This window comes from Macaca thibetana, chromosome 1 (assembly GCF_024542745.1).
Source record: "Macaca thibetana thibetana isolate TM-01 chromosome 1, ASM2454274v1, whole genome shotgun sequence".
Lineage (NCBI taxonomy): Eukaryota > Metazoa > Chordata > Mammalia > Primates > Cercopithecidae > Macaca > Macaca thibetana.
Window position 1 is genome coordinate 31,940,298 of NC_065578.1, and position 21,042 is coordinate 31,961,339.

General features: G+C 43.2%; 2 protein-coding genes across 3 annotated transcripts in view; one reads left to right on the top strand and one right to left on the bottom strand.

Moving 5' to 3' along the window:
- Positions 1–21,042, top strand: part of AZIN2 (antizyme inhibitor 2) — a 220,298-nt gene that overhangs the window by 47,276 nt on the left and 151,980 nt on the right. The window lies entirely within an intron of this gene.
- Positions 1–21,042, bottom strand: part of RNF19B (ring finger protein 19B) — a 29,557-nt gene that overhangs the window by 4,155 nt on the left and 4,360 nt on the right. Inside the window, exons 2-7 of one of the 2 annotated variants that reach the window (XM_050794917.1) lie at positions 9,245–9,450; positions 7,893–8,034; positions 6,054–6,216; positions 5,165–5,279; positions 3,696–3,836; positions 1,653–1,860 (exon numbers count right to left, since the gene is read on the bottom strand). In XM_050794917.1, coding sequence (XP_050650874.1) covers positions 1,653–1,860; positions 3,696–3,836; positions 5,165–5,279; positions 6,054–6,216; positions 7,893–8,034; positions 9,245–9,450 — 975 coding nt within the window. Of the gene's footprint in view, positions 1–1,652; positions 1,861–3,695; positions 3,837–5,164; positions 5,280–6,053; positions 6,217–7,892; positions 8,038–9,244; positions 9,451–21,042 lie in introns of both variants that reach the window. The other variant, XM_050794906.1, reaches the window with a different exon arrangement.

A 21,042-nucleotide genomic window follows, 5' to 3' on the forward strand; every position in this document is an offset into this window, starting at 1 on the left:
TACCTTTTGGTATGAGGCATAGAAGTCTAATCCTTTTCACAGTTGAAGGTCCTTCAGATAGCTGAAGGCAACCATCTCCCTCTTCCTATCCTGCTTTGTTCTACCTTTACCCCCACCAGGCCTTTCTTCTCCATTGCATTCAACTAACTGCTTCTCAGGCAACATGTTATGCTCCTCTGAAAATATATACTCTGGTCTGCCTAACTAGTGAAATAACCAAGCAAGTCACAACCTTTCTAGTTACAAAGCTTTACATATTTTCAACACAAGTACATAGAATTGATTACCCTTACCTAGCAAATGGAAACAGAAAGGTAATAAGGATTGCAATATCAATAAACCAGCTGGGAGCAATGGTTCATGCCTATAATCCTAGCACTTTGGGAAGCCGAGTTGGGAGGATGGCTTGAGGCCAGGAGTTCAAGACCAGCCTGGGCAACAGAGCAAGACCCCATCTCCACAAAAAATTTAAAACGTTAGCTGGGTGTGGTGTGTGCACTTGTAGTCCTAGCTACTCAGGAGGCTGAGGTGGTAGGATTGTTTGAGTCCAGAAGGTTGAGGCTGCAGTGAGCCATGATTGTGCCACTGCACTCCAGCCTGGATTACAGAGTGAGAAAAAAAACAAAAAAATACCCCCAAAGCCCACTATCAATAAACCTCGATGGGCTGGGCACACTGGCTCACGCTTGTAATCCAAGTACTTTGGGAGGCTGAGACAGGTGGATCACAAGGTCAGGAGCTTGAGACCAGCCTGGCCAACATGGTGAAACCCTGACTCTACTAAAAATACAAAAATTAGCCGGGCATGGTGGTCCGTGCCTGTAGTCCCAGCCTCTTGGGAAGCTGAGGCAGGACAATCACTTGAACCCAGGAGGTGGAGACTGCAGTGAGCCAAGATCGTGCCACTGCACTCCAGCGACATAGCAAGACTCCGTCTCAAAAAATAAAATAAAATAAATAAGCCATGATACAGCATAAATGCTACTGAAAGTCAATGACAAGCCTAATGGAGACCACAGCTTTAGGAATTCTATAAAAATGCCTACTCTCCCTTCCTGAAGCAGTCAGCCTCGGGCAGTCAAGGGAGAATCCGAAGTCAGGATTATCCTTTATATAGAGGCAGCTATGATGCAATGGAAAGAACATTGAACTTTGCATAACTGATGTAACCTTTTTTTCTGAGCTTGTTTCCTATTTGCAAAAGTAAAAAAAAAAGGCTGAGTGCGGTGGCTCACGCCTGTAATTCCAGTGCTTTGGGAGGCAGAGGCTGGTGGATCACAAGGTCAGGAGTTCAAGACCAGCCTGGCCAAGATAGTGAAACCCCGTCTCTACTAAAAATACAAAAAACTAGCTGGGCGTGGTGGCGGGTGCCTGTAATCCCAGCTACTCAGGAGGCTGAGGCAGGAGAATCGCTTGAACCCAGGAGGCAGAGCTTGAGGTGAGCTGAGATTGCGCCATGGCACTCCAGCCTGGGCGACAGAGCGAGACTCCGTCTCAAAAAAAAAAAAAGTAAAAACAAAACAAAACAAAAACCATCAACAATGAAATCAAAATAAGATGCTATATGGCACAAGCCTGGCACAGAGAAATGGCTCAATGCATTACTTCTTATAATTCTAACCATTTCTGTCAGAAATTATCTATTTGTTTACCTGCTGTATTTTCCCTTGCCACTGGAGAGAATGCCGCCACTTAGCGTGCCCCCTGAGAGGGCTGCAAAGCTGGCTGTTTCGCTGTAAGGACCTTGCATAACACTGAGGCCATCTGTAGGGCTTCCACTAGTGCTCAATACACTAGTCAGGCCTTCAATGCTGCTTTCCCCAATGCTGGGATTCTTGAGGGCTCTCCAGGCATCTGCCACTGGGGATAGAACCAGACATCTCAAATCAAGACAGCAGAGCATCCAAACAGTGGGCATTTTCCTGCAATGACTTTTCAGAGTACTAATGTATTCACTTAATGAACAGGTACTGTGTGCAGTCGCCACATATCGAGTGTTTTAACATATGTTCATATTTAATCCTCCAAATAACTAGGCATTAGTAGCCTCAATTTTAGGTGAGAAAACTAAAATTTAAAACTAAATGACTTGTCCAAGGCCATGGCAGTTACACGAAACTATAACTCTGATTCCAAGTCCACTATTCTTTCCACTACACTGTTGCTTCCATGTAACCAAATGTGAAGATTTAAAAAATATGTTTGGGTCATGTGCTGATTTTAATAGGAAGCTTCCAGTAGAAAGCTAGAAGAACCTTTGGGGATCTCTGTGCCCTACGTTAGTTACTACGGTAAGTAGAAACCACATTAAAGTAAAAGTCAGTCAAGCCTGTAATCCTAGCACTTTGGGAGGCCGAGATGGGTGGATCGCGAGGTCAGGAGATCGAGACCTGGCTAACACGGTAAAACCCTGTCTCTACTAAAAAATAACAAAAACTAGCCGGGCGTGGTGGCGGGTGCCTGCAGTCCCAGCTACTCGGGAGGCTGAGGCAGGAGAATGCCGTAAACCCGGGAGGGGGAGCTTGCAGTGAGCTGAGATCCGGCCACTGCACTCCAGCCTGGGTGACAGAGCGAGACTCTGTCTCAAAAAAATAAATAAATAAAAAAATAAAGTAAAAGTCAGAAGACTTGCTCTAGTCTCAGCTCTGTGAAGCTCTTAACAGATAGTGAGACAAAAGCTTAAAAAAATTCCCATGTAGGCCGGGCGCGGTGGCTCAAGCCTGTAATCCCAGCACTTTGGGAGGCCGAGACGGGCGGATCACGAGGTCAGGAGATCGAGACCATCCTGGCTAATATGGTGAAACCCCGTCTCTACTAAAAATACAAAAAACTAGCCGGGCGAGGTGGTGGGCGCCTGTAGTCCCAGCTACTCGGGAGGCTGAGGCAGGAGAATGGCGTAAACCCGGGAGGCGGAGCTTGCAGTGAGCTGAGATCCGGCCACTGCACTCCAGCCTGGGCGACAAAGCGAGACTCCGTCTCAAAAAAAAAAAAAATTCCCATTTAGGCCAGGTGTGGTGGCTCACGCCTGTAATCCAGCACTTTGGGAGGCCAATGTGGGCGGATCATGGGGTCAGGAGATTAAGACCATCCTGGCTTAACACGGTGAAACCCCAAACCCTGTCTCTACTAAAAAAAAAAATTGGCCAGGCATGGTGGCACGTGCCTGTAGTCCCAGCGACTTGGGAGGCTAGGGCAGGAGAACTGCTTGAACCTGGGAGGCGGAGGTTGCAGTGAACAGAGATCATGTCACCGTACTCCAGCCTGGGTGACAGAGACTCTGTCTCAAAAAAAAAAAAAAAAAAAAAAAAAAAGAAATTTCCATTTAAATGGGGATAATAGTCCCATCCTCCCTAGTCAGAGAGCTGTTTGTTGTAAAAAGCAAGTGAGATAATTGTGTAAAATACTCTGAAAATTATCAAATACTGTGCAGATATAGAGACGTTATTATAATCACTACTACTACCAGCATACTTGGAATCCTACTAGTTTGTACCTGCCACACAGAGGCAAGTACCAGGGGAATTAACCTAGTAACTTTGGAACAAAGAAATGAAAAGCTAAAAATACTTTACCCCCTACAAAGCTCATTATCCAAAGTAATCCAATGACAATCTCCCTGTAAAATGTGCTGAATTTTACTGATTTTTATCTTATATATCATAAATTCGAATGACAATAAACATCCTGCTTTTTACCTGTGATTGGACCATCATCTTCATCAAATTCAATTTTCACTCCTTTTCCGTTGGCTGTGCTAACTCCACAGCCACCTCCACGACAAAGAGAAATAGGCACAACCCCATAGACATATGCCAGCATAATGGGGACACCAATACCTGGGGGAAGAGAAGGAAACATGTCAGCTGGCTATTAGGTTGCAAGTGCCCTGAATTCTTCTTCCCAGTCCAGGCACGGACAAACTACTTTATAAAGAAAAAAAAGACAGAAAATGGCTATCCCAAAAAGGTTGCCTGGTGTTAACAGAATGATGATCAGGCTAGAAATCAGAAAGGTCTGGATTACATTCTTGGCTCCATTTACTAGCTGTATAACCTTGGACCTATCTTCCAGGGTTGTCAATAATCAAATGAGAATGTTATGTACTGTGCCTTGCACAGTAAATATATGTTGCTTTCATTTTCCCCTCTTCTAATCACTGCTGAAATGCTAACCCAACCAAGAATCAAATATTAAATAAGTGACTACTGCTTGGAGTTTAGGATCTCCTCAGGATGTTAATTCCAAAATCTTACTGCTGTGTGAGGTAGAATGATTTACCTGTTAAGAGCACAGGATCTGAAGGCAGATTAACTTGATTCATGTCCCAGCTAAGTGACCTTGGGAAAATTACTGTACCTTTCTTTTTTTTTTTTTTTTTTGAGACAGAGGCTCGCTCTGTCGCCCAGGCTGGAGTGCAGTGGCGCGATCTCAGCTCACTGCAAGCTCTGCGTCCTGGGTTCACGCCATTCTCCTGCCTCAGCCTCCCGAGTAGCTGGGACTACAGGTGCCCACCACCACAGCCAGCTAATTTTTTGTATTTTTAGTAGAGACAGGGTTTCACCGTGTTAGCCAGGATGGTCTCGATCTCCTGACCTCGTGATATGCCCACCTCAGCCACCCAAAGCACTGGGATTACAGGCGTGAGCCACTGCACCCAGCCAATTACTGCACCTTTCTATTAAAATTGTGCTTCCTTTTGTGAGGATTAAATAAATTAATATATGCAAAATTATCAGAACCACTCCTGGCACACAAAGAGCCACATTAAATGTTACACTACTACTATTCTAAAACAAACTTTTATGCCTCCCAAAGTAATGTGAAGCATTAAACAAATCAAAACAAAAGTCATTTTGTTTTGTGGATTTCATGGCAAGTACAGAAGGAAGATGAAAGGTGAAAACTAGGGCTTAAAATAAGTTTATTCAACCTTTTCTATGTGCCAAACGCAGTTCTAGGCATTAATTTAAGAACAAAAGATCGCACAATCTGATAATTTGGTGTGGCTGAAAAACTTAATCATAATCATGGTGCCTAATAGAATTAACTATCAAGGTGGGTTGGCATAAAATGTAGGAGTCTTTGAGAAACATCTGGCCATCTGGCTAAACTACTATGGTCAGAAAGCTGAGAGAGAAGAGGTGTGTGGTCCTGACCAGCTTACCAACACTAACTGCAGCAATAACTGGGGATGCAATGACAGACAAAGTCACTCCTCCAGTGATAGCCAAATTCCTCTTGTGTTTGGAGGTTTTCCTTCCCTCATACCTGCTGTGAATCTAAGAACAAAAAAAGAAAATCCAGGTCAGCAGGTTAGGACATCAATCTTTTGCCAGAGAAAAAAAGGACAGGTGACTGTTCATTTGTAAGTTATCTATGTATTAAAACATATCCTCTACCCCAAATAGGCATCTTTCTCAAATTTTAACCTAACTCAGACCTAGAAGATATAAAACAATACAGACAAAGTTAAACCAAAAAGAGACAAAATAACTCAGGGGAATGAAGTAAGCATTTTACCACCTTCTTCTTCTTTTTTGTTTTTGGAGTCTGTCACACAGGCTGGAGTGCAGTGGTGCGATCTTGGCTCACTGCAACCTCTACCTCTCTGGGTTCAAGCAATCCTCCCACCTCAGCCTCCCTAGTAGCTGGGACTATAGCCACATGCCACCATACCTAGCTAATTTTTCTATTTTTGGGGGCAGAGATGGGTTTGCATGTTGCCCAGGCTGGTCTCAAACACCTGGGCTCAACCGATCTACCTGTCTTGGCCTCCCAAAGTGTTAGGCCATGTATTACAAATGTGAGCCACCATGCCCAGCCCAGCATTCTACCTTTAAGTCACTGAGACAAGCCAGGCTCAGGATGTTAATCAGAACTTTCAGATCTCATGGGGGTTTATGAAAATCAATTTAAGAAAGGAAGGTTATTTTTATCTAAGAACCAGCTGGTTTTCAGGCAGCTCTGAAACACAGCTCCTTCCCATTTCCCTCAAACCTTTACCAACGAACCTAAAGTTGAAACAAGCACAGAAACCAGCATGTCTTTCTTACCTTCCTTCCAACATAAACAGGAATGCCAATGACCATGGCAGGAATGGCAATGCCAGCAATGAGAGAAATCCCCACTGGAGCACCAATCAACGTGCCCAGCTGCCAAAGAATTTTCTTCTTACGGCTCCATGGCTTCTTGCCCCAGAATGTACAGCCAGAGGGGCTGCAAGGGAAACAGACTGAAGTTAATGTCAACATTACAAATGCAGCTATTGTTATCAAAGGGCCTGATAACAGCAACAGCCTTCTTTTCAATAAGAGTGATTAACAGAAAAGTTTACGGGAAATGAATATATTACACAAGGGAGAGCAAAGGACAAGGCCAGACTATTAGAGCTCTGGGCTCTTTAACTTTTTTGGTTGTTGTTGTAAAGACAGGCTTCCAGATTTGAAACTCCTTTTCCATTCTTCTCTGCTGAATTCTGTCTTCCCTAACCCACCAAAACTGATCTAGCTTCCATGACTGACAATACTTGGGATGCTGCATAGCCTTATGAACTTGACACCCCATCCAGACACACTGCACCCTTCAGCTAATGAACACTCTGATTTGTGTAGTTTTCTTGGCATATGTCCTACCACACCTAATAGATACTGCAAACCATGTTCCTGGGAGAGGATATAAAAAGACCTCATCATAACCTTTGTATCAGTTTGGTATTCTGAGGTTTGGCTACTTTTACATTCAGCCCTTCTGTGCCCAATCATTTTTGCCCATTCTCTTTGTGCTATCTTCTCTATTAGAAGGGATAAGCAATTTTGAAAATAGGGATCATGTCTTATTCACCCGTATGTCCCCAATGACTAGTACACAGTAAGTACTCAAATGTTTGAAAAACTGGAAATGAAGGTGTTGTGTTTCATTTACATGATGAATGTCTGTAAATATTAACACATTTTTTTCTGTAAATATTAGCAAACATTTTGCTTGTAAATATTAACTCCTCCACAACAATATTTTAATATTCACTCAATGAGGCTGGGCACGGTGGCTCACGCTTGTAATCCCAGCACTTTGGGAGGCCGAGGCGGGCGGACCACCTGAGGTTCGAGTTCGAGACCAGACTGGCTAACATGGTAAAACCCCGCCTCCACGAAAAATACACAAATTAGCTAGGTGTGGTGGCGGGCGCCGGTAATCCCAGCTACTTGGGAGGCTGAGGCAGGAGAATCACTTGAACCCGGGAGACGGAAGTTGCAGTGAATCAAGATCTAGCCACTGCACTCCAGCCTGGGTGACAGAGTGAAACTCTGTCTTAAAAAAAAAAAAAAAAAAAAAAAAAAAAAATTCACTCAATGAATTCCTTGGGAACTCACTAAATGCAAAAAACTGTAAAAAGGTCACAACTCTAGCCTCAAGATATTTACAGTTTAGTAAGATAAGACATGTACATGAAGTATAAAGTACTGATGATATTTATGACAAAAGATAAAAGAAAGTCAAAGAATGAGGCAGAAAAAGGTGAGGCATCATGGATGAAATGGCATTTAAGTGGCTCTTAAAAGACAAGAACTGAACAAGTTGAGATAAAAGGAGGATACTGGAAGGTAGGCAGAAAGCATTCTAGGCAAAGGAAAGAACATGAACAAGTATGGAGGCAAGACAGCAAAAGGGGAAAAGCAAATCCAGACTACCTGGAATATGGCACGTATAAAAGCAAAGAAAGGTGGAAAGAACTAGAATAGTAGCTGGTGAAAACATAAAAGGAGCATATCAGAAGAACTTTTCACAGCTTCCTTAATCTGTAATGAGAGAAGGGCTGTGTCTTTTTGACATCCTTTTCCCTAAATCAGTAAAGAATAAGACTACAAAAGGAATGGATGCATTTCCCATCTTACCTGAGGTAATGCAAGTCTGAGATCTCTTTCATACAAAGCCAGCAGAATTCACAGCCACACACTGCACAGGTCATGTGATTACAGCTTCCATCATTCATCTTGATAATATAAGCACTGCATCGTGGGCATGGCTTGATGTCATCTGCTATGAGTGGGGGAGGAAGAATGGGTAGAAAAACACCCCTAGTTAAATCCAGTTTGATTTAATTATTCCGAGGAGTATATATAAGAAATGAGGCAGCAGTCAAGCACTCTTCACTGAACACTCCAAATTGTACAACCCACTTTACTGGAAGGTTGGCTATGTCTAGACCTCAGGAATTTTCATAAAACAAATCCTATCTCTCATTGAGCTGCCTATCCCAACAACTGGCATCTTACACAGCACTTGAACCACATTCTAGCAAGGAGACTTCCTTAGGGAGAAAGATGTTTCCAAGAAAAATGAAATTCCTACCAGTCGATAGGCTGGCAGATTTAAAAGAAGAATCCTACAGAAAGAATAGCCTGCAGCCTGGAATTAGCTTCACATTTTTAAAAACTTTAGTTCAGGAAATTTATTTTTCAGGTTCAACATGTATCACTGTGATTTGCTATTAACATAGCTCACAATCCCTTACCCTGATACTTTCAAATTCAAAACCTAAAAACAACTGGGTATGCTATGTAGCATATATACCTGGTAATTTTCAGAGCAAGTTATGAACTATCATAATAAAATGACAATTTAGGAAATTATGCTGTGCCAGGAAAAAGTGAACGGCAAAATCTTTCCTACTAGCCTCTCCCAAATGACATCAGTAAAATAAAAGTACAAAGCAATAAATCCACTGACATTTTAAAATAGGTTTACTCTGACTGGTCAATGTTGGAGCTGAATGTGTGACATTCCTTCTTTTAAGGTTAATCATTAATCTATACTAATATTATTTCCTTTTCTTCAATCTGTACTCTACTTCCAAAGGCAGTGAGGCACTTAAGCCAGCTTGAAGGCAAACAGTACAGGTTTAATACTAATTAAATGTCTTTCTGTTCACAATGAAAGTTTTGAAAAAGCCCCTAGCAAAACAAAACAAACTAATTGCTCTTCAATCTGAGACATATTACTAAGAAAGTAGGAACTACATAATTCAATTTTGTTGCATTTTAATTTTATATGGGTTGGATAACCTATAATGGTCAGAGAGGGAAGTGCTCTCTCTTTTATAATATTGAAAATACTACCAAATGATATTTTCTGCTCTCTGATCCTTTGGAGCACTTGGGTTATACGACAAGATAATCTCTTTCAGCTTTGGGCTCACATCATGAAATACCAAATAAAGAGACAATGAGATAATGCCAACTTATACCTGGTCCAGATTCTTGCCCATAACTTAGACCTGAAGTATGTTTGGTCCGAACTCGTAAACTCTGGGCCCTCTGTTGACGGGCCATATCGCATGTCTGATTTGGATGCCATATCTGCTTGCAGTGGTAGCAGAACTCAGTCTGGCAACCTTCCCTCTCACAAGTTAGCTTCGGGCAGCTGGCACAGCCATAGGCAATAACAGCATAACTAGGTAAGGAAACAGTAAGAGATACCAGTAAGGTAAGAATGATCTAACCAAAAGAGACATTATTCATCAGAGTTAACAATGTTTGGCACTACCCCACTATCACATATGATACAGAGAAAAGAATACACATACACACACAAGCACATTTGACCAACCGTAAAATATATCCCATGTGAGAAAGTAAATTTCTTTCTTTTCTTTTTTTTTTTTTTTTTTTGAGACAGAGTCTTGCTCTGTCACCCAGGCTGGAGTGCAGTGGTGTAATCTTGGCTTACTGCAACCTCCACCTCCCAGGTTCAAGCAATTCTCCTGCCTCAGACTTCCTAGTAGTTGGGATTACAGGTGCAAGCCACCACACCCGGCTAATTTTTTTTGTATTTTTAGTAGAGATGGAGTTTCGCCACGTTGGCCAGGCTAGTCTCAAACTCCTGACTTCAGGTGATCCACCTGCCTCGGCCTCCCAAAGTGCTGGGATTACAGGAGTGAGCCAACATGCCCAGCTGTAAATTTCTTGAGATTCCAAAAACACAAATCATTTATTTCCTTTAAAAAGTGGAGGTGGAGTATCATATTTATCCTGGATTTCTAGCATTTATTCAATCATAGCTGAAGCTGCTTTAGGAGTAGTTTGTCATAGTAAGTTTCATAAACAACAGGGTACAAAACTATTTCCTTTTGATAGTTTGCTATATTTAGAGAGATTAGTATTCGTTTGTATGAAGGAACAGAACATTAGTGAAATAAAGAGCTATGGCAAAAACGAAAGTTTATTTTTTAATTCTTTTTTTTTTTTTTTTTTTTGAGATGGAGTCTCGCTCTGTCACCCAGGCTGGAATGCAGTGGCACAATTTTGGCTCACTGCAACCTCCGCATCCCAGGCTCAAGCAATTCTCTTGCCTCAGCCTCCACAGTAGCTGGGACTATAGGTGTGCACCACCACACTTGGCTAATTTTTGTAATTTCCTTAGAGATGGGGTTTCACCCTGTGCCCAGGCTGGTCACAAACTTCCGGGCTCAAGCAATCAGCCTGCCTCAGCCTCCCAAAGTGCTGGAATTACAGGCATGAGCCACCATGCTACCTTTTCATTCTTTTCTTTTTTCTTTTTTTTTTTTTTTTTGAGACAGAGTCTCGCTCTGTCGCCAGGCTGGAGTGCAGTGGTGCCACTCGGCTCACTGCAACCTCTGCCTCCCGGGTTCAAGAGATTCTCCTGCCTAAGTGGCTGGGACTACAGGCACACACCATCACGTGCAGCTAATTTTTGTATTTTTAGTAGAGACAGGGTTTCACCATGTTGGCCAGGATGGTCTCGATCTCTTTTATTTATTTATTTATTTATTTTGAGACAGAAGTCTCGCTCTTTCACCCAGGTCGGACTGCAGTGGCTCTCTCTCGGCTCACTGCAAGCTCTGCCTCCTGGGTTCACGCCATTCTCCTGACTCAGCCTCCTGAATAGCTGGGACTACAGGCGCCCGCCACCACACCTGGCTAATTTTTTATATTTTTAGTAGAGACGGGGTTTCACCATGTTAGCCAGGATGGTCTCGATCTCCTGACCTCGTGATCTGCCTGCCTCGGCCTCCCAAAGTGCTGGGATTACAGGCGTGAGCCACCATGCTTGGCTGGTCTCGATCTCTTGACCTTGTGATCCGCCCTCCTCAGCCTCCCAAAGTGCTGGGATTACAGGCGTGAGCCACCATGCCCAGCCTTTTTCATTCTTAAGTTCCACAGTGAAGCCAGTCTGACCATAGTCACAGAGACAATAACCCTAAATGGACTTATGATCAGCATCCCTCTTGAAAGTTCATTTTATCTTTCCATACTTTTTCAATTCAAATCAATACCTTGAATGTCCTGATAGGCTCCAGGATCCAAGAATACCATGCCTCTATCTTATAAATTAATACAGCATTAATGCCACACCTCCCTTTCTCTCTTCTGACACATATTCTTTTTTTTTTTTTTTTTTGAGACGGAGTCTCGTTATGTCGCCCAGGATGGAGCGCAGTGGCGTGATCTCAGCTCCCTGCAATCTCCTCCTCCCAAGTTCAAGTGATTCTCCTGCCTCAGCCTCCCGAGTAGCTGGAATTACAGGCGCCCACCGCCACGCCTGGCTAGTTTTTTTTTTAAGTAGAGACGGGGCTTCACCATGTTGGCAAGGTTGGTCTTGAATTCCTGACCTCTGGTGATCTGCCTGTCTTAGACTCTCAAAGTGTTGGGATTACAGGCGTAAGCCACTGCACTCAGTTGTGACACATATTCTTCATGTAAAGATTCAGAATTTATCAGCACTAACGTCGACCATTTCTTGTAGTTCATGTTGATTTACCAAGAATTAGTCTCACACAAACAATCCAATATATTTATATAACTATTAGCCTTTCTGATTAATTCCAAATATGTCAATTAAATGCTCAGATTACTCTAATAAGAAAATATAATACTTGTATAAAATAAAATTTTAGCCAGGTGAGGTGGTTCATGCCTGTAATCTCAGCACTTTGGGAGGCTGAGGCAGGAAGATCGCTTGAGGCCAGGATTTTGAGACCAGCCTGGGCAACACAGCAACAAGACCTTTTCTCTAGAAAAAAAAATCAGCCAGGCATGGTGACACATACCTGCAGTCACAGCTACTTGGGAGTCTGAGGTGGGAGGATTGCTTGAGGCTGGGAGGTTGAGGCTCCAGTGAGCCACATATGCGTCACTGCACTCCAGCCTGGGTGACAGAGTGAGATTCTGTCTGAAAAAAATAATAAATAAATAAACTGAAAGTTATGAAAGTTCATTGCATAATTTTTTTTTTTTTTTTTAGGAGACAAGATCTCACTCTGTTGCCCAGCTTCTAGACAGTGGTGTGATGATAGCTCACTGCAACCTGAAACTCCTGGGCTCAAGTGATCCTATCTCAGTTCCCCAAGTAGCAGTGCATACCACCATGCCCAGCTAACTTTTTCTTTTTTTTTTTTTCTTTTGTAGAGACAGGGTTGGTCTTGCTATGTTGCCCAGGCTGGTCTGGAACTCCTGTCTTCAAGCAACCCTCCCACCTTAGTCTCCCAAAGCACTGGGATTACAGACGTGAGCCACCAAGCTTGGTCTATCACACACATTTTTAAAAAGATCAGTAACTGCAGGTTTCCGCGTTGCCATCTGCACACTGTCCTCCATTCCACACTCTCCTGCAATATTCGAAGACCTCAAATAGCTTGTGCAAAAAGCTAATAACATTTTCTGGGATTTATTCTTCAGTTTGCTTGTTTATTTGAATGTACATGAGATGTTAATTATAGCAACTCAAGTTCTCACGTTTATCATAGATTCTGCAAATTGATTTGAGAATGACACTGAAAATATAAATGATGATGTATCCTCTATGTTATATAATACAGGCTGTATTAAAACTCTTCTCAGAAAGAACAAAGTGAGAATAGGTCAACCTATGAATGCAAATGATTCATATCCTGTAGGAGTTCTGAGCAAATTTACCCCACCTAGCTGCAAAATAACTACTAAAGATAAACAACTGTCTCCTCAAGACAGTGACTAGCTTGTTATTTTGCATTAAATGGGAAAGTTACTGGATGACCTCAGAAAAGCATTAAGTCAACTTCTAAAGATACAAATTAAGTGGACAGCCAGTAGGGAGTCTTGAATACTTCATCATCCATTCCTACCTCATATGGCAGAAGTAAATGTTTATTAACATTCCTCCAGCCCCCACCTTTTTTTTTTTTTTGAGACGGAGTTTCACTCTTGTTACCCAGGCTGGAGTGCAATGGCGCAATTTTGGCTTACAGCAACCTCTGTCTCCGGGGTTCAAGAGATTCTCCTGCTTCAGCCTCCCAAGTAGCTGGGCTTACAGGCGCCCACCACCATGCCTGGCTAATTTTTTTGTATTTTTAGTAGAGATGGGGTTTCACCATGTTGGCCAGGCTGGTCTCGAACTCCTGGCCTTCAAGTGATCCATCTGCCTCAGCCTCCCAAAGTGCTGGGATTACAAGCGTGAGCCACCGCACCCGGCCCACTTTTTTTTTTTTTCTTAAAAAGAGTGTTGGATAGGATTGACAATGTCAATTTTGAGTGCTTAATTTGGTGCCAAGGAAGTAAAATAACCCCAAATACTCATGAATCCACAGCAATCTATTACTACGACACAGAATTACTCAGGGCATGAGATTTGGCATCCTGTTTTTGGGTACCTGGTCTGAGCTCTTGCCTGTGACTCATACTGCATGACATGGAGCTATTAAAATCTCTAAACCAGCCTGGCACAGTCGCTCACGCCTGTAATCCCAGCACTTTGGGAGGCCGAGGCAGGTGGATCACCTGAGGTCAGGAGTTCAAGACCAGCCTGGCCAACATGGCAAAACCCCGTCTCAACTAAAAATACAAAAATTAGCCAGGCGTGGTGGTGCAAGCCTGTAATCCAGCTACTTGGGAGGCTGAGGCAGAAGAATTGCTTGAATCCAGGAGGTGGAGGTTGCAGTGAGCCAAAATCACACCATTTTACTCCGGCCTGGGCAACAAGAGAAAAATTCCGTCTCAAAAAAAAAAAAAAATCTCCAAACCTTAACTTCTGTTCCACCAAATGGAGGTATAGGTGCTTGTCACATTCAAACGTAGCTAACAAGTTCTAAAACTGCACGAGAGACCTTGTCCTGAAAGATGTATGGTGTAAAAACATCGCACACTATGTCCTACCTCCTGGCCTTTACATACTCTATTCCTTCTACCTAGAAATGCCTTGTCCTTACTTCTTGCCCTGACAAGTACCCATTTAAGAACCAACTCAAGTGTCATCTTCTCTGTAAAATATACTTAACCTCTCTAGGCAGCTGGTTGCCTACATCGTGAGTGTGCACAATTATTTTATAACACTTATCACATTATATTGTAACTATCTGTTTATATGCTTGCCTCCCAAACCACACTGGACTTAAGGAGACATATCATCCACTTTTTAATCTCAGTCTAGTACACTGGTTCATGCTCAAAATAACTGTATTGCATGAATGACAGAGACCCTCTCTTGTTTTGGTTGTCTGACTTTCCCAGAGCATTCTAGGTCTTCTCCTAGGCCATCACTCTGCTCTAAAGCAATCTTTTTAATGTATCCATGTATCTATTGGCTTATTATACACCAGGTACTGTAACCTAATCCTAAAATTTCATATAAACCCACTTTAGTGGTAAACTCCTAAATTCTGAATAGAGTAATCTTCTCGAATAGTTGAAAAAAAAAACCTTGCCTGGGCATGGTGGACCACACCTGTAATCCCAGCACTTTGGGACACCAAGGTGGGTGGATTGCTTAAGCTTGGGAGTTCAAGACCAGTCTGGGCAACACGGCAAAACGCCATCTCTACCAAAAAAAAAAAAAGAAAAAAATTAGCTAGGCATGGTGGTGCATGCCTGTAGTCCCAGCTACTCAGGGGGCTGAGGTGGGAGGATGGCTTCAGCCCAGGAGGTGGAGCTTGCAGTGAGCTGAGATTGCGCCACTGCACTCCAGCCTGGGAGATAGAGCTAGACCCTGTTTCAAAACAAAAAACAAACAAACAAACAAAAAACAAAAAAAAAAAAAACAAAAAAAAAAAAAAAAGAAAGAAAAGAAAAAAGAAAAACCTCATCCTTGAGACCCTATCTGCCCTGTCCACCTTGTTCCTTCTCTTCCATGTCCCATGCTGGTGCATCTCTCTTACTCTGCTCTTTTAGCTTAACCAACCATTCAGGCTTGCTAATTAGAAACTAAAAGAAAGGTGTAGAAAATTACATGCTGTGAAGAATACAGACACAGCTGGGTGCAGTGGCTCATGCTTATAACCCCAGAACTTTGTCAGGCAAAGGCAGGAGGATCACTTGAACCTGAGAGTTCAAGACCAGCCAGGGCAACATGGTGAAATCCCATCTCTATGAAAGACACAAAAATTAGGCCGGGCACGGTGGCTCATGCTTGTAATCCCAGCACTTTGGGAGGCCAAGGTGGGTGGATCACCTGAGGTCAGGAGTTCGAGACCAGCCTGGCCAATGTGACGAAACCCCATCTCTACTAAAAATACAAAAAAAACTAGCTGGGCGTAGTGGCATGCACTTGTAGTCCCAGCTACTCCCAGCTACTCAGGAGGCTGAGGCAGGAGAACCGCTTGAATCCAGGAGGCAGAGGTTGCTGTGAGCCTAAATTGCGCCACTGTACTCCAGCCTGGGTGACAGAGTGAGACTCTCTCTTCGAATAACAACAACAACAAAAAGCCGAGTGTGGTGGGATATGGTGTCATGTGGTGGCACATGCCTGTAGTCCCAGCTACTTATGAGGCTGAGGTGGGAAGATCACCCGAGTCTGGGAGGTTGAGGTTCCACTGAGCTGAAATTGCACTACTGCACTCCAGCACAGGCAACAGAGTTACAGAGTTAGACCCTAACTCAAAAAAATAAAAAAGAATAAAAAAGAAAGAGACTACAGACCGCTCCCCACAGCCCCCACTGCTTAAGTTCATACAACTTTTTCTCATTTTATTAATTTCCTGAAGCTTCAGAAACATCATAAAGTGACAAGCTAGACCACAGCATTACTTAGCTTCAGCCCTGGAAAAAAAGATTTCCATTAGTATAAATTTGATTATGCTCCAACAGACTTCGGTGGTTAAAGAAATGTGTTCCTATATTATGTCTGTAATTTCCATCCCCAAGTCATGCAACATAACTAGGTTACCCATTTGCAAATAGACCCCTAGTAAGCATCAGGGTGGTAGACATGCGCCAAGTTGTCACAATGAACTGCACCCTTAACATCTTCATTTTTCCTGCCCATTTAAGACCCATCTCTAGGCTAGACAAGCCCAAAAGCCTCCTTATCTGGTCTCCCTAATTCCCCACTCCATCCAAATTCCATTCTAGAAGGTTATACTCTTTTGCTTAAAATCCTTCAAAGAAGCGGCCGGGCGTGGTGGGCTCAAGCCTGTAATCCCAGCACTTTGGGAGGCCGAGACGGGCGGATCACGAGGTCGGGAGATCGAGACCATCCTGGCGAACACGGTGAAACCCCGTCTCTACTAAAAAAATACAAAAAACTAGCTGGGCGAGGTGGCGGGCGCCTGTAGTCCCAGCTATTTGGGAGGCTGAGGCAGGAGAATGGCCTAAACCCGGGAGGCGGAGCTTGCAATGAGCTGAGATCCGGCCACTGCACTCCAGCCTGGGAGACTGAGCGAGACTCTGTCTCAAAAAAAAAAAAAAAAAAGTCCTTCAAAGAAAAAGAAAAAAGAAAAAAAAAGTGCTTCAACCCAAAACTTACTTCCACAGCTTACACAGGCCTATCAACCTGAATCCAGTCCACGTTTTCAGGGTGATCTCTAGTCACTTCCCAGGTATGGGGTCTTGCTATTACCCAGGCTGGTCTCGAACTCCTGGGCTCAACTAATCCTCCCACCTCAGCCTCCTGAGCAGCTGGGACCACAGGTGCACACCACCATGCCCGCTCCTCTGTGAAGTCTTTCTTGAAACCGTCATGCAAAATCTACTGTTCTTTCATCTATCTAAGAACACCTGTATTTTCTTTAGTATTTATCACCGACATTTGTATAATTCTCTACCTATCTATGTATCAATCATCTGTCTCCTCTACCAGGTGAAATTTCCTATCAATTGGCTGGGCGCAGTGGCTCAAGCCTGTAATCCCAGCACTTTGGGAGGCCGAGATGGGCGGATCACGAGGTCAGGAGATCGAGACCATCCTGGCTAACACAGTGAAATCCCATCTCTACTAAAAAAAAAAATACAAAAAACTAGCCGGGCGACGTGGCGGGCGCCTGTAGTCCCAGCTACTCGGGAGGCTGGGCCAGGAGAATGGCGTAAACCCGGGAGGCGGAGCTTGCAGTGAGCTGAGATCCGGCCACCGCACTCCAGCCTGGGCGACAGAGCCAGACTCCGTCTCAAAAAAAAAAAAAAAAAAAAAAAAAATTTCCTATCAAGAAGACCATGTCTAAGTTCTTTTTGTAATATCCAGTACTCACCCAGAGTTCAACATTGTATCATTCCAAAAGTATCTGTTGAAGCCTGGTGTGGTGGCTCACGCCTATAATCCCAACACTTTGGGAGGCTGAGGCAGGTGGATCACTTGAAGTCAAGAATTCAAGACCAGCCTGGCCAACATGGTGAAACCCTGTCTCTACTAAAAATATAAAAATTAGCTGGGCATTGTGGCATGTGCCTGTAATCCCAGATACTCGGGAAGGTGAGGCAGGAGAATTGCTTCAACCTGAGAGGTGGAGGTTGCAGTGAGTTGAGATGGCGCAACTGCACTCCAGCCTGGGCGACAGAGCGAGACTACATCTCAAAAAAAAAAGTTGTATGTTGAACTGAATGATCACCTGTCTATCCTATTCTTGCTTACCTCTCTCATCTCTATTCCTCCTCTGAGAACTATGCTGCTTATATTTCTTATCTTTCTCATCAAAATTCACCTAGGTACCACACTCTTCTAGAACCTAATTGAAAGACTTTGTACACAGAGTTGTAGAAATGGTTGGAATATAGATATCCTAGTCTAGAGGCATGAGCTCTCAATCTATTCAGAGCATAAGGTTTATGGTTAAATAAGGACACTAACCAAAGGCAGGCCAGCATGGTAACTTTAGGGAAAGTTTGAGTTAAGCCTTAAAGATGCTACAGAAAAAACAAAAACCTGTTTCCTGGTGATCTAAATTGGGGAAATTATATTATATTAAAGATTTATACTACATATTAGTATATTAGCATGTTTAAGGATTTAAGATTCTTAAAGATTTAGAAACTCATAAACTTGTTTTATTTTGTTTAACCCAATATTTTCCAAGCTTATTTCCTTACAAAACATTTTTTCTTTTAAGTAATGCCTATAACACACCTTAGGAAATAGTGATGTGAGTGAAAAATAGAAAATAAAATTAAAAGATAGTTGGAGATGGCAGTGCGTGGTGGCTCACGAGGTCAGGAGATCGAGACCATCCTGGCTAACACGGTGAAACCCCGTCTCTACTAAAAATACAAAAAATTAGCCAGGCATGGTGGCAAGTGCCTGTAGTCCCAGCTACTCGGGACGCTGAGGCAGGAGAATGGCATGAACCCGGGAGACAGAGCTTGCAGTGAGCTGAGATTGCGCCACTGCTTTCCAGCCTGCCTGGGCAACAGAGTGAGACTCTGTCTCAAAAAAAAAAAAAAAAAAAAAATGGTTGGAGACTGTAAAGGAGCTTAAATGATAAGGATAGATCAAATAAGTTCTCAAAGACATAATGAGAAGTCATCTTATAGGTTAGGTAGTCAATGAAGTTTTAAGCAGAGGAGCGATACAGATGTTCTCCTTTAGTACAAGTACTTTAGCAAATCTGAGACAGATGTATTGGGCTGGATGGAGGATGGTGTACGTGCACAAGAGGAGGGGGTGATGTGGAGTTGGGGAATGCAGGGAAAAGTTGTGGAACAGGAGGTATGGAGCCAAATCAAGAGAAGAGGTTCAGGGAGGCTTCAGAAAGCAAAAATCCTCCTTCATCTACTGAAATTTGTCTTGTTCAAAGAGCTTGCTTGCTCTTCCCTCATAAATGTGCCAGGGATGAACAAAAGCTTCCTGTTTATGGAATGGTCCAGTCTAGTTGTCTGAAAAAGCCAATAGCTGATACTATTTCCTGGGATCACGTGGGAGCAAGGATTCTGCAGGGGACAGAGGCAGCAATGAAAGGCTGGAGTGGTGGACCTGCACAAAGAATTTAGGTTGGCTGGGCGCAGTGGCTCACTCCAGTAATCCCAGCACTTTGGGAGGCTGAGGTGGGCGGATCACCTGAGGTCGGGAGTTCGAGACCTGCCTGACCAACATGGAGAAACCCTGTCTTTACTAAAAATACAAAATTGGCCGGGTGTGGTGGCACATGCCTATAATCCCAGCTACTAGCGAGGTCGAGGCAAGAGAATCGCTTGAACCTGGGAGGCGGAGGTTGTGGTGAGCTGAGATTGTGCCATTGCACTCCAGCCTGGGCAACGAGAGTGAAACTCTGTCTTTAAAAAAAAAAAAAGAATTTAGGTCAAGACAGCCTTATCCCTTCTTATTCATCTGTACAGAAGATCTGACCCTGTATACCAGGAAATTTTCTGTTGCCTACTTTGCTCACCGGCAGTCTCCTAAAGATTCTGAAAGGGTTTTAAGATTAGCAACAGGACACTTGAGAGGAAAACATTACAGTTACATGATTTGGGGGTTTCTGAAGAGACATACTTGGGCAGAGACTCAAAAGGGTAAAAGATCAACTACATCAATTATTAGCAATGAAACACCAGGCCCCATATTTAAACTTCTCTGAACTGGTTTCTTGTATATAAAATGCATTTGTCAACATCTACCTGGATGAGACTAAAATGAAATTATGTCTGAATGAGATTATAGTCTGAAGATTATAAAGAACTATAAAAAATCAGTTATTTGTATTCTGAACTAATTTTATCTCATTTGACACCTTGTTTTAAGATTATACTAGGCTATATTGTTCTTAGTATATTAAATAATAATGTGAGGCTGGGTACGGTGGCTCACGCCAGTAATCCCAGCACTTTGAGAGGCCAAAGTGGGCAGATCACGAGGTCAGGAGATAGAGACCATCCTGGCTAATAAGGTGAAACCCCATCTCTACTAAAAATACAAAAAATAAAAAAATAAAAAAATTAGCCGGGTGGTGGCAGGCGCCTGTAGTCCCAGCTACTTGGGAGGCTGAGGCAGGAAAATGGCACAAACCCGGGAGGTGGAGCTTGCAGTGAGCGGAGATGGCGCCACTGCACTCCAGTCTGGGCAACAGAGTGAGACTCCATCTCAGAAAAAAAAAAAAAGAAATCATAATGTGGATGTTTTCCCACTGAAATTGGTTCCCTTATTTATGAACAAAATAAAATCATATTTGAGTATAAGAAAAGAAAAATCCGGCCAGGCGCGGTGGCTCATGCCTGTAATCCCAGCACTTTGGGAGGTCGAGGCGGGGGGATCACGAGGTCAGGAGATCGAGACCATCCTGGCTAACACAGTGAAACCCCGTCTCTACTAAAAAAAAATACAAAAAATTAGCCGGCGTGGTGGCGGGCGCCTGTAGTCCCAGCTACTCGGGAGGCTGAGGCAGGAGAATGGCATGAACCCGGGAGGCGGAGCTTGCAGTGAGCTGAGATCGCGCCACTGAACTCCAGCCTGGGTGACAGAGCGAGACTCCATCTCAAAAAAAAAAAAGAAAAGAAAAATCCAAATTTGCTCTATCCTACAAATATTCTGTAAACAAACCATGAATCTCTGAATGCATGGTGTTCTTGTTATTATGAGTAATTACAGTAAAACTAACGATCAGAACCTGTAAGATTGCTCACACGCCCCCCTCACCCTACCAAATGCACATACAAACAAGGCAGAGGGGAGACCTGACCAATTTGGCTAGCAAGAACTTTATCTGTGGGCAGTAAAGATGGTCAAGTATGGGAATAGGAGGTGACTGGGACTTGGACTTCTCTTCTAATGTTTATCCGTGACCTTTACCAGCCCCAGAAGAATAGAATAATTTGTTTAAAAAGTAAAACAAAGGAGCTGGGTGCAGTGGTTCGTGCG